We start from the raw sequence: 15,187 nt of genomic DNA on the forward strand, positions 1-15,187 counted from the left end.
TTTTTCTAAAACTAAAACTAAAAACGCAATGCGTATCAAACCAGAGGGTCACAAGTATTTATTGATATCCGTCTTGTTTACATATATGGTAGTTTACACTCAGAGTTAAACGAATACGAATTTCCCGGATCTAGCACATCCGTAAACCTTCTTAAAGGCCATGTGCACATACATACATACATAGATATAAAACGTTAAGTAAAACAAGTGTGGGCCTCTTGACAATTCGTGCGCCTGCGCAGCGGTGCCCGGCGAAAGTAGAGGTGCAAGGACGTACTTAAGTTTAAGCCGGAGCGGATTGGGGTAGTGATAGTTGATAGTTGTACTTGTTGAAAACCTAATCGTAATTCGAGCTTCAGAAGTTTGATACACTTGGCTGCCTGGCTGCACCGTCGTCAACGTTTTATTTTTTGTTAGATTTTTCGTTCGTTTTTTTTTTGTACAAGAACATACACATACATATATATATATATATATAGTACATTGGTACACACACATAAACATAGTATTACATTTAGCGATTTAAAAAAGTATTCACCCCGCATTCATTCCAGCGGAGTGGTCCAAAAGGTTTTCGTTACTTTACAATGGCTGCGTGCATCTGGGCACGGCTCAAAAAACAAATCTCCGGCGCCACATGGCGCCCTCTCCGGCAGTCCGTCCATGTGCCCGGACTCCGGGCCGGATGCACAGTGGGACTGGGACAACAAATGAAAATTTTGGTGCAGGTCGTGAGCGCGCGTTTTTCGCGCTTCCTGCTGACAAAAAAACAAATTCGACAGACGACCGCGTTTTCGACCATGTTCCAAAAAGAAGGCCGTGCAATGCGTGGCTTCTAGTCTGGTGGAGGTCATCCTCTCGGCGGCCGTCCTGTCACAAATACAAATATACGGGCTTGACCACGACAGCTCCAGATTATATCGATTCCGTCTTGGTATAATGACGAGCTGCACCTGCTCCACTGCTGCTACTGCCGGCAGAGGAAACGTATGGCGACGCCTTGCCACTGCTGCTGCTTCCCGATCCCGTCGTGCTGCTGCTCGCCTGATTGTCGCCCGCTGTCGCTCCACTGGATGCAGCGGCCGCCTCATTGTTGAGCCGCTCGTGATACTCCTGGAAGCAGGGCACAATGCACAAATTCGTCTGGCACTCCGGGCAATGGTATTTCGTTTTGCGGCGCAAAATGCGTCCATGCCCGTCGATGGTGTTCCAACAGAAGTTGCAGCCCAGCGCCGGACCCGGTCGAATGACCGGACAATGACTAGAACGCGGATTCTCGAGAGTGATGATCTCCCGTTGGGTCTGCAAAAAAAAAGAGGAAGGTAGGTGAGTGATCCTTAGATTGGGTACATGTTCAACTCACCTGGGGTGAAGACACCGATCGCTGCAGTTCCTCGTTCTTGACACGCAGCGTTGGCAAATGCTCAAACGAACTGCTCATGGTGGCCTGGCCGGGATGCAGATGGGTGCCACTGATGGAGCCCGAGGCAGACTTGGAAGTCCGCAGCCTCGAACCACCTCCGTTGGCGGCCTCTGCTGGATTCTTTACTGCCCGCTCCACGACGTGCGATCTGCTGATGGAGGGCGAGTGCGGAGACCTTCGCTCGTGTGCCACATCCGAGCCAATGGAGAACGTGGGCGACAACGGATGCCTACTAGCGCTGTTCTGGAGCCCCGAATTCGGCGAGGTAACCACAGACACGGCCGCCGACACTGTCGACGAGGAGCCGGGACTGGCATTTGTGGGCGTGGCCGCTGTTTCACTAGAAACCACTGGACAGGCCAGCACGCGTGTGGGCACCAGGTATTGCGAGGAGCCGGCCGGCGGCGGGGACCCCGAGGCGTAGATGGACTCGGGCAGTGAGATGTGGTGCGGATGGTGAAGCGGCGCCGGAGTGACATAGCTGGCATTTGAACCCGACAACGGATGCGAGTATTGGCGGTGCAGCGGGGCAAACGGATTGCTGCCAGTTGCCATTGCAGTACTGGATCCAGAACCGGATCCGGCAATGTGCAGGGCGGACTGGCGAGGCAGCAGCGGATCCGAGTGCTGCTTGATGAGATAGGGAGTGCTGGACGGCACGCTGAGCAGGTGCGGCGTGGAGGGGCCCAAACTGGGCGCTGGTTCAGAGGCATGGCGCTCGATCCGCGGTGGAACGGTTAGCAGGTGATGATGGTGGTGCACAGCTGGCTGGTGGTGCAGATGATGCGAGCCCGTGGTAGAGTAATCTCTGGCCGTAGCACTCGTGGCACCCGCAGCATTGAACGGATCAAAGTCGAGCGTCGTGGCAGCCGTATCCGGGGATATCTGATTCGTGGACGAGATGCTGTCGCTGTCCCGCTTCACCCTCGGCTGGCGGGTGAGCACCCTGTTGCGCTTGGTGCCCATCACGGCGGGCGAACTGGGCGTGCCATCTGGATCACATTCGCCGGATCCCACGCCTCCGATGCTGAAGGAGCGCTCAAAGCTGCCGCTGCCACCGCTGCTGCTGCTGGCGGCCGCCAAAGGAGGATGTGGCGGATGAGGAGCATGCGCCGGACTGGGTTCTGCAAGGATAGCGGTTAAGATGGTTAGTTTTTGAACTGGTTAAGAAAGCCAGGACACGGTCGCTTTAGGTTCATGATGAAATATAAGTATTTTAAATACTTTGGCACCATTTTCGAATCAATTGTAAGTATATTTCAAGTCATCCAATCTGCAACCGTGTCTTTCTGAATGGGGAAAAGCGAAATGAAGCCAGGGGAGCAGGTGGAGTATGTTGTAGTTTTGAAAGTTTATTCGTTTCTTGCACATCGACTACAGTCTAGAATGTTCGTTCCATCGCGATATTCGTTTGGGGCGCGCATTACTTGGTATGGTACATGCAACTTATAATACAATCGGTTCTTTATGCACTTACGCTGATTTAAATAATTTATATATATATTTAACACACATAACTAGCGTAGTTATTGGTACTTTGCAATTGTAGGAAACAGAGTTAGTAATATTTGCTTATTGTTTCGGCTATTTTCGCTTTGTTTCATCCGTGTTCTGTTCTGTTATGTTTGGTTGTTCGGATTTGCATGTTTCCGGGGTTTTGTGTTTCTGTGGTCTGGGATCGGATCCGGTTGGCTTGGGGATCGTAGGGATCCTCCGTGGTATATCATGCGTGTGGGTGAGTGTAATAAAAGTCCATTATCAAAGTTTACGTTACTCTATGACTTCTAACAAATCACGCTTAGTTCTTAGTATGCCTTGACACAATATAAAAAGTTCTCTATTAGTACAATATTTATATGAATCGTTTAAAAAACACACTATTCGTAATCGTTATTCAAAACCGGAATTGTATCTCCGCTTTCCGTCTTCGTTTCTGTTTTGGTTTCCTATTTGCCTTTAGCTGCAGTCTCCGTTTAGGATTTTGGGTGGTTACGAGTTATCTTTAAGTTTCGTTTGTTTGCGTATCTGTATCTTGTAGTCCGTCACCGATGTTGTCGCATCGTTATTTGTATGTACATTGTCTATGTACAAAGAAATCGGATAAAAACAAGTGCCGAAGTAAACGAGTCCCCCTGAAAAACACCCCCTTCTTAGATATGTTGCTTTCGGATTTGGAAATATATATATATAACCTAGAGTCGATCACCGTAAAACCATGTGCCAGCGCAGCCTTGAGTAACTCAGAAGGAAATGAAAAAAATTGTGTGGATACATTCACAAATATAAATATATATACATATATATTGATTGGTACATATTTATCATACATATCCGGTTCGCTTAAATGCTCCTCCTCCACCTCCTCCGCCGATCTAGTAGCTTAGTCTATGATCTTGACACTCGATCTTATTCGGCATGGAGTTGGGAGTCGCTAACGATTACGCCTATGCGTCAAATTGAGTGGATTTGCGTCACTGTACACAGAAAATGTTTTCACATTGATAGGGAAGCTAAATATAATGCTCATGGGGAGGTCCTACATACTGATATTTGCTATTGTAACACAAGTGCAGAAATAAAATCTCTTTCAAAACGAAGAAGAAAGCATATTTCTGATGCGCCAGAGCCTAGAAAACCGTAGGATGTGGGGAATTTTTTTTGCCAGAAATTGCCAATAAATCTCATTTCGTCCCTAATGTTTAGCATTACGATTACAAATAGAATTTTTGGTTTAGTTCATTGCTTGCTTGCATTACAGAAAGTGGAATATGGAACGGATTCCGCAAGGTTTGATCGGCTGCTGGCACACAGCACCACTTTTTAGCTGCAATTGCTTACAAATCATTTTATGTTCGCGATTAACACTAATAAAATTGTATAATTTATGTACAATTACATTATTCTTTTACACGTAATATAGCTATATATATATATATATCGAAGATCTGCACTACCGATTTCTTAGTTAACAATCGTAAAAATGTAGGGTTCAAAACGTTTAGCTTAAGGAATTAGGTTCTATGTAATTATTACAAGTGCGGCCGGCTTGCCTGCTCTCTTAATTCGCTTCGCTCCTATCCCCCTTTTTCCTTGCGATCCTCCTGATTCGCTTAGCTCTGCTCAGCGCAGGAATCCGATCCGATTTCACTTGTGCTTCATCCTCGGCCGACATATCGAATCATATTGCCACTTTGCCGTACAAGCGGGTCCGCTATATACACTAGATTGCTGCCGTTGCTCTAATACCTGTATCGATCGTTTTGGGGGCTCTGTGTCCGAAACTAGAACTACGATTTGTCCAAGTACTGCAGGCCCGTGTTAGTCACCGTAGCCACCGGCGGTGCAGCCACCGTCACAAAGTTGTTGATGAGGAAACTGTGGGCCATGCCCATTGGAACGGAGACGGGCATGGCTGATATGCTCAGGGATTCCGCTGGCTCGCTGGCGGCCATCACGGCGGCAGCCTGCAGCAGAGTGGCCGTCCCCGCCTGGCTCGAAATCGTATTCTATATTGAGTTGAAGTTAATACTCTGTAGATTCATGGCGGTGGTCGGATTAACGTTGATGGTGCCGGTGCCTGCGCCCGTTCCCGCACCTGCTCCGCCTCCGGTGGCTTCGATATACCGCTGTCGCGTCATCGAGTGGACATTGCTAGGCGAATCCATGTAACGCGGATCGAACAGGCTCATGACCCCGATCGCTGGGTGCGAGTTTCCTCCGGCCGGCAGACTTCCAGTTCCGCTTCCCAGGCCAGCGTGGTGCGGGGTGCACATGAGCGAAGGCGTCGGGGTCTCCGCCTGTGGTGGTATCTGCATGCCGAGCGTTTCGTTGGTGTTGTCATCGCCCTGATTGGTTGAGGGCGTGGGCGACGGTGACAGATTCGGCTCCTGTTTAACGACGCGCGCTTTAATGCTGGGCCGTGACACCGGATAGCCCCGCTTTTTGTATTCCAACCACAGTGTCCTGTTGTTCACTCCGTAAAGTCGTGCTGCCTTGCAGAATCCGATACCTCCCGTGCGTACCGCCTCCAGGGCTCGGATAAAGTTCTCGTCTCCCTGCGGATTCACTGATCTCTTGCGCTTCACCACCTGGTTGGACGCTCCAGTGGCTCCACCGTTTCCAGCACTGGCATTGCCCGCTCCTCCGCCAGCAGCACTGGCTCCACCAACTCCCGCGTGCACGGGGGATTGGGTGGGCGTGGGTCCCTGACTGTAGACCGATTGCACCATGTTTGATTCATTGGGTGAGGTGGGCGAAAGGTTCTGGGCCGCCGTCGCATAGCTACCGACTAGGTTGTTCACGGTAATGATCTGCGACGAGTAGGCCTGTCCGGAGGCGGAGGCCTGCTCCTGCTGTTGCTGCTGCTGGTAGTGCAGCTGCTGCAGGTGCTGCTGCTGTTGGGTGGCCTGCTGCTGGGCTTCATGCTGCTGCCGCTGATCGCTATTGACGCCGCCGGCGCTATTCGCACCACTGCTCTGGCTACCGGCACCACCACCGCTGCCACCGCCGTTGCCCAGCAAGTTGGACTGGCAGGTGGGCAGGGAGAAGCGCGGATAGTTGGAATCGACAACTGTCCATTGCAGACCTGGGAAGGGGAGAGAGAGAGAGACAGCGAATGAAAGATTGTTTCTGTTACTGGTACTGGTACTGAGGCATTTCGATCGAAATTGAAGTTGAGATCGCTCTCTCCTAGCTCTAATGGATAGGGATTAGGTCTGGTCTGATCTGGTTTGTCCCAGTCCTGTTTGATCTTAGTTCGGTTGTGTTGGTACTGAGACAGCTTATAGGTTCTGAGGCAGTTCATAGAGGTACAATAGGTACAATAGAGGTAGGTAGTAGAGGAAAGATTGCTAAGGCTAAATTATTATCATCGGAAACCGCTGTTTGAAATTCCCACAAAACAAAAATCAAATAACGCAAGTAAACGCAAATCGAGAATGAACAATTGAAAAACAAATCATAGGTTTAGTTTTTGGAAGTTTTGGTTTTTGTTTTGGACTCTGTGCTAGCTCTCTCCCATTCCCAAGTTCAGGCAGGATTCGGTTTTTTTTTTTTTGGAATACAATACACAATAATAGTTAAACATAGAAAATTTCGGCATTTCACAAATATTTCGTTGGACTTAGTCGGTAAATCGGTAATGAATAATCGGTATGCTAGATCTCATATTTAGCTTTAGCATTCATTTCTCCAAGCGCTGTGTACTGAAATTGTTTCGAAATGGCACCGTTCGTGTGTGAGATATGCAGATGAAGTATGATTGTGGGCATTATTTCGATGGGTGAATCGAGAGTACACAGTGGTTCGGACTTAAGATTGTTTTGATTAAGAGAACATAGGTGACAGTGCTTATCAGTTCAATGAAACCCTTACTAAGTTCGCAAATGATACCTACAGTGTAAAGATCCATTCTTTCAGTCATGTCAAGTAGATGCTCGTTTCAAAAAAGTCTAGTGATTTTAACATACTTTTCCCCCTTGACTCAGCTTTCTTTTGACTACGAATTGCAGTTAAGTACTTTGTGTTTTGTGTTTTTTTAAAAGTAATCAAGGCAAAACAAAACTAAGAAACGATAAATAGAATCCATCCTGGCGAATGAAATCCCTACCCGATGAACAATGAGCTTTGATGAAACAGTGTGCTGGCTTTTGATTTCCAATTGCGACTTACCCGAGTGCGAGGACTGGGAGTTCGGCGCGTCGTGCTCGGATGGTGTAGTGCCGCCAGAGATATCCAAGGGCATCGTTTGGTTCACTCCACCAATGTCCACTTCGGGCTTCTGCACGTGGGCACCGAGAATAAAAAGAAAACAATTAGTGCGTTTGCTTAGGCGGACGAGGGTACAAGGTTAACGTGACCAATTTCATTACAATTTGCATGTGTAAGTGTCCGTGTCCATCGTCCAGATCCGAGTCCTGCGGCTGCTGGTCCAGCTCAGCGCTGGCCGACTCCTTAAGCAGCTTGGCAGCGTGCAATGAGTGGCCGGCCAAACCGCCGCCCGCACCAAATGTCATCTGGTTCATCTGGGCGAGACTGAGACCGGCGTTGCCCGCACCACTGCCTGCGTCCAGGGAGCTGTTGTGCTGCTCTTCTGCATTGTTGCGATCGCCTGAGCCTGCGTAGGCGTAAAAAACCATTAATTATTGAACCCTTAAAATGTTGAATCTATCACGACGATGCTTTACCCAACTCCAACTCACCGTTATTCGAGGATTTGCGCAAGCGCTTGCGCCTGGTGGCCGGCGATGTTCCAGCGCTCAAAGGTGACGGCGTACGTCGCATCTGGTGATGATGCGTCTGCGCCGCCTGCGCCTGTCCGCCCTGCTGTTGCTGATGGTGGTGGTGATGGTGCTGCTGCTGTTGTTGCTGCTGCTGGGCCTGTTGCTGTTGCTGCTGCAACTGCTGCTGCTGCTGGTGGTGATGGTGCTGCTGCTGTGCCTGTTGCTGGGCCTGCTGTTGCTGCTGCTGCTGGAACTGCTGGGCCTCGCTGCTGCTCCACAGGGAGTCCCCCACGCTGCTTCCACTGGCAGCCCCAAGGCTTCCAGCCGAGTTGCCCGCTCCAGTGCCCACTCCTGCGCCGCCCACCAATTCGGTGCCGTCGGTCGAGGACTTGCTGTCTGACTTGGTAAGATTGGCCGGATCCGTTGGCATCTCCGCTAGACCTTTGATCTTCAGCATCTCGGCGGTCTTGAGGATGTGCGGCAGCTGCTCCTGCGACACATTGACCTCGCCGTAGTACATGAAGTCCACCATGGTCTTTAGGTCATCGTACTGCACGTCCTTCAGGATGACAATGGGATGTTGGCACGGATTTGTTGTGAACAAAGCCTATAGAACACATTTGATGTTTAATTTAGTTCTCAAGGAATATGCGCTGCAGTGGTCTCACACTTACCTGAAAGTACGAACTGCAGGCGGACAGCACGATTTTGTGGGCCTGCAGCTGCCGACCCTCGGCTGCCAGGGTGACGTCCACCAGGGTGCCATTGTGCAGCAGCGAGGAGCACACGGAGATGAAGTTCGGCTGGTGGTTGTTCCACCGCAGGCAGAACTGCTGCACGGACATACTGGCGAGGGATCCGGATCCGCGTCCGGGATGCGGATTTGGAGCTCCCTAAACCTCAATCTCCGGAGCAACCTCCTCCTCCTGCTCCCGCTCCTCTCCGCCTCCTTCTCCTTTCCTTTTTTGTAGCCAATTAATTCGCACTGATAACACTTTTTATCGCCTCCCGCTCGCCGCTCTATTGATTTTTATTAATTTTCCTTTGCTTTCCGGTGTTTTGTTCGCTTTTGTTTTTCACTCTGCCTTTTTAATCAATTAAATTTTATGAACAATCGCTGTCTGTGCATGTGTGTGTGCGTGTGGGGGGTCGGGATTTCGGTTTTTGGGGGGTGCCGACTTCTATGCCGCACGCATCGCGAGTCACTGCAAAAGGGGTAATAAAAATGGGGTTTAAATAAATCAAACATTATCGATGGTTACACAAATTGCTCAACAACAAATTCCACTCTCTCGCTCTCTTCATCTCTTTTGCCTTTCACAGCTGCGCGCTCTCCTCGCTTACAATAAAAAGAAAACAGAAACAACAACAACGACAGCAACGGCGGGACTGCGTGTGTATGTAATTATACAGTCGCGAAAATGAAACACACACATACTGGCACACCGCAGCCATACTTGTTGTTGTTGCTGCCCGCTGGCCAAAGTTTTATTTTTGATAAAACCGAGAACGTAACGAAATCGTATAGCTTTTTGTATAGCCGCAGCGCTGTAGACCTTGAATTTTCTTTAATTCTTATGACGTAATTATATACGCGCCCCGCGCTCCGACCTCTCTTTCGCACTTAATCGCCAACCCCAGCCCATCTCCCTCACTCTATCACCCACACAGACGACCGACGACGACGTACTAATCGCTGCTTCTTCGTTTATTCATCGTATCGATATTTTCAGTTTTCTGTGTTTCAGTCGTATTTATTTATGTCGCGCGTTATTTTCGTATGTCTTTTAGGGGCACAAAGCTGATGCACAAACTAGCGGAGCGCCACATGTTTTTCACTTGCTTTTCGCCCCCAGAAAAATTAGTTCTTTCTTTTTATCGCTTTAACAAACTTTGACTTTTTGTGGTAGGTTTTTGCTGTTGTATTTCTTCTTTTTCTTTTGCTTTCCAAAAACAAAATGGCGCGCAACAAATTTATGCGAGGGGCAAAACAACACCGAAAACCGTTCGAACGAGCTGAATTTCAATGCGTTTTGATGCCGCACTGTTTGCGCCAACATATTTACCACTTTTTACATTATTTTAATGCGGATTTTCAGACGAAAAACGCATATGAAAATTCTTACGTTTTACTTCTTTATGCGAAAGATTTTTGTGACTATATGGTAACTTTGCATAAGACGAGTTGGCAGGTCGCTGAACAGTGTGACCACTCACAGAACAAAACTAGTTACCAAATTGCTAAAAATTCACCAGAACTTTAAATTAATTTTTTAACTGTGTTTAAATGGTCAAAATTATATTGTTCTTTTAAAATGTTGCATACAGTAATAGATATTAATAATTATATTCGGCGTTGCCACACTTTCCCTGAGTTTTTGCACCCAACGGAACTAGTTTAGTTCCCTTGGTGACTCGCGAATTTGTTGTTGGCTTTGGCTAGAGATGGCAGTATTGAATACACTACGATAGCCTGCAGCCACCAAATTGAAGTAATTGTGCTTATTGGGCGGTAAAATACGTAAATACCACTTAATAGCCGTTATAAGGAATGTAAATAGTGGTAAGAATTGTTAAAAGTTAATTGTAACCAGCAGAACACCATCTGAAGACATCGATATTCGCATTGCTGTGCTCGCCGGTATCGATGCATTTTCGCCCGTTCATCTCTAAGCAGCAGCTGCAAAAAAAATCAACTATACTATTTTACATTCGGTGCGTAAAGTTTATGAGAAAAGAGCTGTTCACAGGATACCAGATAGCGTCATGGAGGAACTACGCAAGCATTTATCTAAAGTGAACGTGCCGTGCGCATCCGGTGCGGGCAGTCCTCCAATCTACAAGGACGAGTGCGTCTACTCCTACGACAATCCCGAGACGCCCACCGGCCTGTACGTGTGCCTGCACAGCTTTTTGGGTTTCGGCGAGGCGTACGTGCGGGAGTACGCCGACAAGACCGGCAACCGGGTCTTCCTTCACATCCAGCGGGTGAAGACGCCCAAGGAGGGCGTCGATACGGAGGCTGAATGCGATCCAGAGTCGGAGGCTGGGCCGGAACGGAAGATCACCCGCCTGGCCATCGGTGTCGAGGGTGGCTATAACGAGTCGGACATGGCCAAGAAGTACGAGATCAAGGACACGTACAGCATCGTGGTGGCCCCCCAGCTGGACAAGAAGCTGCCCTATCCGGATCCGGAGCTGCCCATGCGTGTCACCCAAGCGGTGGAGGCGATCCTGGCCGCCGACTCGGCAATTGCCAAGCTAGAGAAGGCGACGCTGATGGGTTAGTTGCAGGATTGTTGTCTCGTGAATCCGAAGTTAACCTAAAATCAATTATTTTACAGGCACCTGGGATGGTGAAGTGCGTCAGGCCTCGAAGTACGCAGAGAACCTGCAGCAGCTGGACAATGGCAAGAAGATTCCGCCTTCCGGCTGGCAGTGCGAGAAGTGTGATTTGACCAACAACCTCTGGCTTAATCTGACCGATGGTTCGATCATGTGCGGTCGCAAGTTCTTTGACGGCAGTGGAGGCAACGATCACGCCGTGGAGCACTACAGAGTGACGGGTTTCCCGCTGGCGGTGAAACTGGGCACCATCACCGCTGATGGCAAGTCGGATGTGTTCTCCTACCCGGAGGACGACATGGTACTTGATCCCCACCTAGAGCGCCATCTCTCCCACTTTGGCATCAACATGGCGGCGATGAAGAAGAGCGAGAAGTCGATGGTGGAGCTTGAGTTGGATATTAACCAGCGGATCGGCGAGTGGTCGGCGCTTACCGAGAGCGAAAGTGAGCTGCAGCCTCTTGCCGGTCCTGGATACACAGGCATGCGCAATCTGGGCAACTCCTGCTACATCAACAGCGTGATGCAGGTGCTCTTCGTCATCCCAGACTTTCAGCAGCGGTTCGTGGGCACCGGAGCGGAACGCTATTTCAGCGAGTTCCCCAGCGACCCGGCCAATGACTTCAACATTCAAATGGCCAAGCTTGGAACCGGTCTGCAGTCGGGAAAGTACAGCAGTATTGCCGAGAACACTCTGGACACCGATCACAGCACCGGAATCTCGCCGGCCATGTTTAAGAACATTGTGGGCAAGAATCACCCAGATTTTAGTACCAAACAACAGCAGGATGCCAACGATTTCTATCTGCATTTGCTCACCCTGCTGGACAGGAATTCACGGAACCAAACCAATCCCGCAGATGCTCTAAAGTTTCTGCTGGAGGATCGCGTTGAGTGTCTCTCTAGCCGCAAGGTGAAGTACAAGACACGCGAGGAATACAGTTTCCGTCTGCCTGTTCCGTTGGATAAGGCCACCAATCTGGATGAGGTGCGGGAGTTCCAGGAGCGTGAGAAGGCGGCCCGCGAGACCGGACAACGGCTTCTGGATCGCGACATCGTGAGGCACAAGGTTCCCCTACAGGCCTGCCTGGAAAGATTCTTCGGCCCGGAGCTGATCGAGCAATTCTACTCCACTGCCATTGATGGCAAGACGAATGCCAGGAAAATCACGCGATTGGCAACCATGCCCGACTGCCTGATGATTCACGTGGGAAAGTTCACGCTGGGCGACGACTGGGTGCCCAAGAAACTGGACGTTTCCGTGGACATGCCCGATGAACTGCATCTGAGCAACTGGCGCTCCTCTGGTGGCTTGCAGCCCGGAGAGGAGGCTCTTCCTGAGCCCGCCGCAGAGGAGGTGAAGTTTACATTTGACGAGGCGGTCATGTCCGAGCTGCTGACCATGGGCTTTCCGCCGGAAGCCTGCAAGCGTGCCTGCTTCCACACGAAAAACAGCGGACTGGAGGCAGCCTCTAACTGGTTGATGGAGCACATCGCCGACGAGGATATCTCGGAGCCATTTGTGGTGCCGAACAACAGCATTGGAGACAGCGCAGCCAACCAGTTTGTGGCCAATCCCGAGAGCCTGGCCATGCTCATGAGCATGGGCTTCGACGAACGCCAGGCAGTGGCTGCTTTGAAGGCGACCGATGGCAACGTGGAGCGTGCCACTGACTGGATATTCTCACACGCCGATTCCATTGGTGTTGAGGAAGTTGCCCCCGCATCGAATTCATCAGCTGCAGCGGCTTCCTCGGCGCCCAATAAGACCGACTACCGCGATGGAGGCGGCAAGTACCGTCTGGTGGCATTCATCTCACACATGGGCACCTCTGCCCAGGTGGGACACTACGTCTGTCACATTCGCAAGAAGGGCGAATGGGTGATCTTCAACGACAGCAAGGTGGCCAAGTCACAGAACCCACCCAAGGACCTCGGCTATCTGTATCTCTACATGCGCGAGCAGTAGCCAGCCCGATCTCAGTCCAATCCGAATCACCCCAGTCCCACAACCTTATAATATGCGCCCTGAAGAATGGAATTTAATAATAAACTACATATACAGTGCTGCAATAGGTTTTTTTGGGGCTTCAAAACTTATCTTTCGCCGAACTCTACTACACAATCCAACCAAATGATGAGTCATTTGCTTGAATGATATATCCATTCCTGATGACTAATATTTGGCGTACATATGAACATCTGTAGCTAAAAATAATTCCATGAATGAATACAATAGATGTGCGTTTTTAACTGGAATTTTATTCAGTTTTCTTAGCACTCGACTCCTTGGAAATAGGAACAAGATCTCTAATGATGCCGTTCAGCCGATCTGCGAATGCTTGGAAGGAGAACTTCTGCTGCACTCGCTTGTGACCCTGGTCACCCATTTTCACACGCAGCTGCTCGTCTCGGAAAAGCTGGTGCATTGCTTCACCAAAGCTCTTTTCGGTTTTTTCGCACAGAAAGCCCGTTGAAGTGTTTACCACCGTTTCAGTGGGTCCACCGCTGTTCAATGCCACCACTGGCTTGGAGCAGTACATGCCCTCCAGCGGCACGATGCCAAAGTGCTCGTTCTCGGGTGTATACAGCAGACAATGAGAGGCAAACAGCAGGCGACATTTCTCCTCGTCGGTAGGCGAGCGCAGCAACACAACGTGATCCTGCAGCTTAAGCTCCTCCGTGAGCTGCTCCAGCTCCGCAAAGTGCTCGACATTTTCCATGCATCGGGTGTCGTAGCCCCCCGCGATGATCAGGCGACAGCGCTTGAAGTCCGTGGTGGGCAGCATGTCGCCCAGGAGACGCAGGGAATGTAAGGCGAGAGCGTGGTTCTTCTTTCGCTCGTACCGATTGATGTCCAGATAGATGAAGGCGTTGAGTGGTACGCGCGGATGCACAGGCTCGTCCAATAAAGCAGACCGCTGCTCAAGCTTTTTCTGCATCTGGTCAAAGTACTGGGTGTGCAGGGAAGGATACAGCACATCCGGCACCGTGCTCAGTCGGCGGAATGTGTCCTGAAAGACACGCAGCGTAAACTTGGAGTTGACCAGCACCTTATCTGCTAGGCCGATGGTGTGCTCCTCCAGCCAGTTGATGGGCAGGCGGTACAGGCGCTTCAGTAGGCCTTCGCGGCTGCTGAGAAGCTGATCCGGGAAGTGGCAGTAGAATAGAACTTTTGGACGATGAGGGGCGAAGCGGAGAACCGGAATGCATACAGAGATTAAGTCGCACACCACCACATCCACCTGCTCGCGCTGGGGCATAAAAAAGCTGGCGTAGATCGCCGCATAGAGCATGCGCAGATAGGCACAGATGGCGTAGAATCTTCCAAAGAGCCCGCGTGGCAACCAGTCGCCCACAACGTGAACCGGAAAGGTGCCGTCCGCCGTCTCCTTGAAGCAATGCGTGCTGTCGTGGTGATTTGTTAGGAAGCTGACCTGGTGTCCTTGTTCCTTGAGAGCCAAAGCGGCATCCACCACCAGTCGCTCGGCTCCTCCGATGCCCAAATCCGGGTGGAGGAACAGAACTCGAACCATGGCCTTAATCGGAAAGGTGCAGTAAAATTATTGAAAAACAATATGCTCGAACTAGGACTATATCCTTTTGCTAACGGGGGTCAGAATTCTTGCATTCTTTAGAGGGCTTTGTTTTTATTATTTGAAACGTTTAAATATTTCTTCAGCTGATTTGCGTAAGTGTGACCATGGATGTATGTTCTAAAGCGGTTCTAAATAAATATACCAAATAGATAACATATATTCTTTTTTATTTTATTTAAAACTATACTTTTGCTTGTGAATTGTTAATTAAGTCCAAAGATATCTATTTACTTTATTAATATATTATTATGCTTATGGTTGATTATTTGTTCTGTAACCTACTTTATTACCTGTAATATTTAGCTTTACCATTATATTTTCCCCAAGTTGTGTTTTGATTTTGATATTATATATAAATTAAAACTTTGAAAATTTGAGCTCCTAAAATAAATATTCGATTCTAATTTGAAATTCAAGAGAGTCCACTTTTTAGCACACGAAATGCGCGCGCTGCGGCAACCCTAGAACACATGTTGACAGCGCCCGCTTTTGGCGTTTTTTAGCCCCAAATCGACCTTGTTCTCGGCCCGTGTTTGCAACGAACGCATTAAATTTTCGTGAAAATAGCTCCGTTGAGTCAAATCCCTGCCAGAAACTGC

General features: G+C 49.4%; 3 protein-coding genes across 6 annotated transcripts; 1 reads left to right on the forward strand and 2 right to left on the reverse strand.

Annotated features, from left to right (window-relative positions):
* Positions 1-33: 33 nt before the first annotated feature.
* Positions 34-9,854, reverse strand: LOC120450260 (G-box-binding factor). 3 transcript variants are annotated; one of them, XM_039633150.1, is made up of 7 exons: positions 9,771-9,854; positions 8,319-8,849; positions 7,624-8,251; positions 7,294-7,538; positions 7,094-7,202; positions 1,364-2,547; positions 34-1,302 (listed from the first exon to the last, which is right to left on the reverse strand). In XM_039633150.1, the coding sequence occupies exons 2-7, from the start codon at positions 8,487-8,489 to the stop codon at positions 916-918; spliced, it is 2,724 nt and encodes a 907-aa protein (XP_039489084.1). In that variant the 5' UTR covers positions 8,490-8,849; positions 9,771-9,854; the 3' UTR covers positions 34-915. The 3 variants fall into 3 exon arrangements, with proteins under 3 accessions (XP_039489084.1, XP_039489085.1, XP_043862165.1); XM_039633151.1 differs by having other exon boundaries at positions 9,711-9,828; XM_044006230.1 differs by lacking the exons at positions 34-1,302; positions 1,364-2,547 and adding an exon at positions 3,693-6,008 and having other exon boundaries at positions 9,711-9,823.
* Positions 9,855-10,090: 236 nt separating this feature from the next.
* On the forward strand, positions 10,091-13,062 carry LOC120448016 (ubiquitin carboxyl-terminal hydrolase 5). 2 transcript variants are annotated; one of them, XM_039629744.1, is made up of 3 exons: positions 10,091-10,207; positions 10,322-10,927; positions 10,989-13,062. In XM_039629744.1, the coding sequence occupies exons 2-3, from the start codon at positions 10,411-10,413 to the stop codon at positions 12,956-12,958; spliced, it is 2,487 nt and encodes an 828-aa protein (XP_039485678.1). In that variant the 5' UTR covers positions 10,091-10,207; positions 10,322-10,410; the 3' UTR covers positions 12,959-13,062. The 2 variants fall into 2 exon arrangements, with proteins under 2 accessions (XP_039485678.1, XP_039485679.1); XM_039629745.1 differs by having other exon boundaries at positions 10,092-10,207; positions 10,395-10,927.
* A 169-nt stretch (positions 13,063-13,231) lies between these two features.
* On the reverse strand, positions 13,232-14,694 carry LOC120448018 (alpha-1,3/1,6-mannosyltransferase ALG2). The gene has a single exon (XM_039629755.2). The coding sequence runs from the start codon at positions 14,523-14,525 to the stop codon at positions 13,251-13,253; it is 1,275 nt and encodes a 424-aa protein (XP_039485689.1). The 5' UTR covers positions 14,526-14,694; the 3' UTR covers positions 13,232-13,250.
* Between the last annotated feature and the right edge of the window lie 493 nt (positions 14,695-15,187).

This window comes from Drosophila santomea, chromosome 3L (genome assembly GCF_016746245.2).
Source record: "Drosophila santomea strain STO CAGO 1482 chromosome 3L, Prin_Dsan_1.1, whole genome shotgun sequence".
Taxonomy (NCBI): domain Eukaryota; kingdom Metazoa; phylum Arthropoda; class Insecta; order Diptera; family Drosophilidae; genus Drosophila; species Drosophila santomea.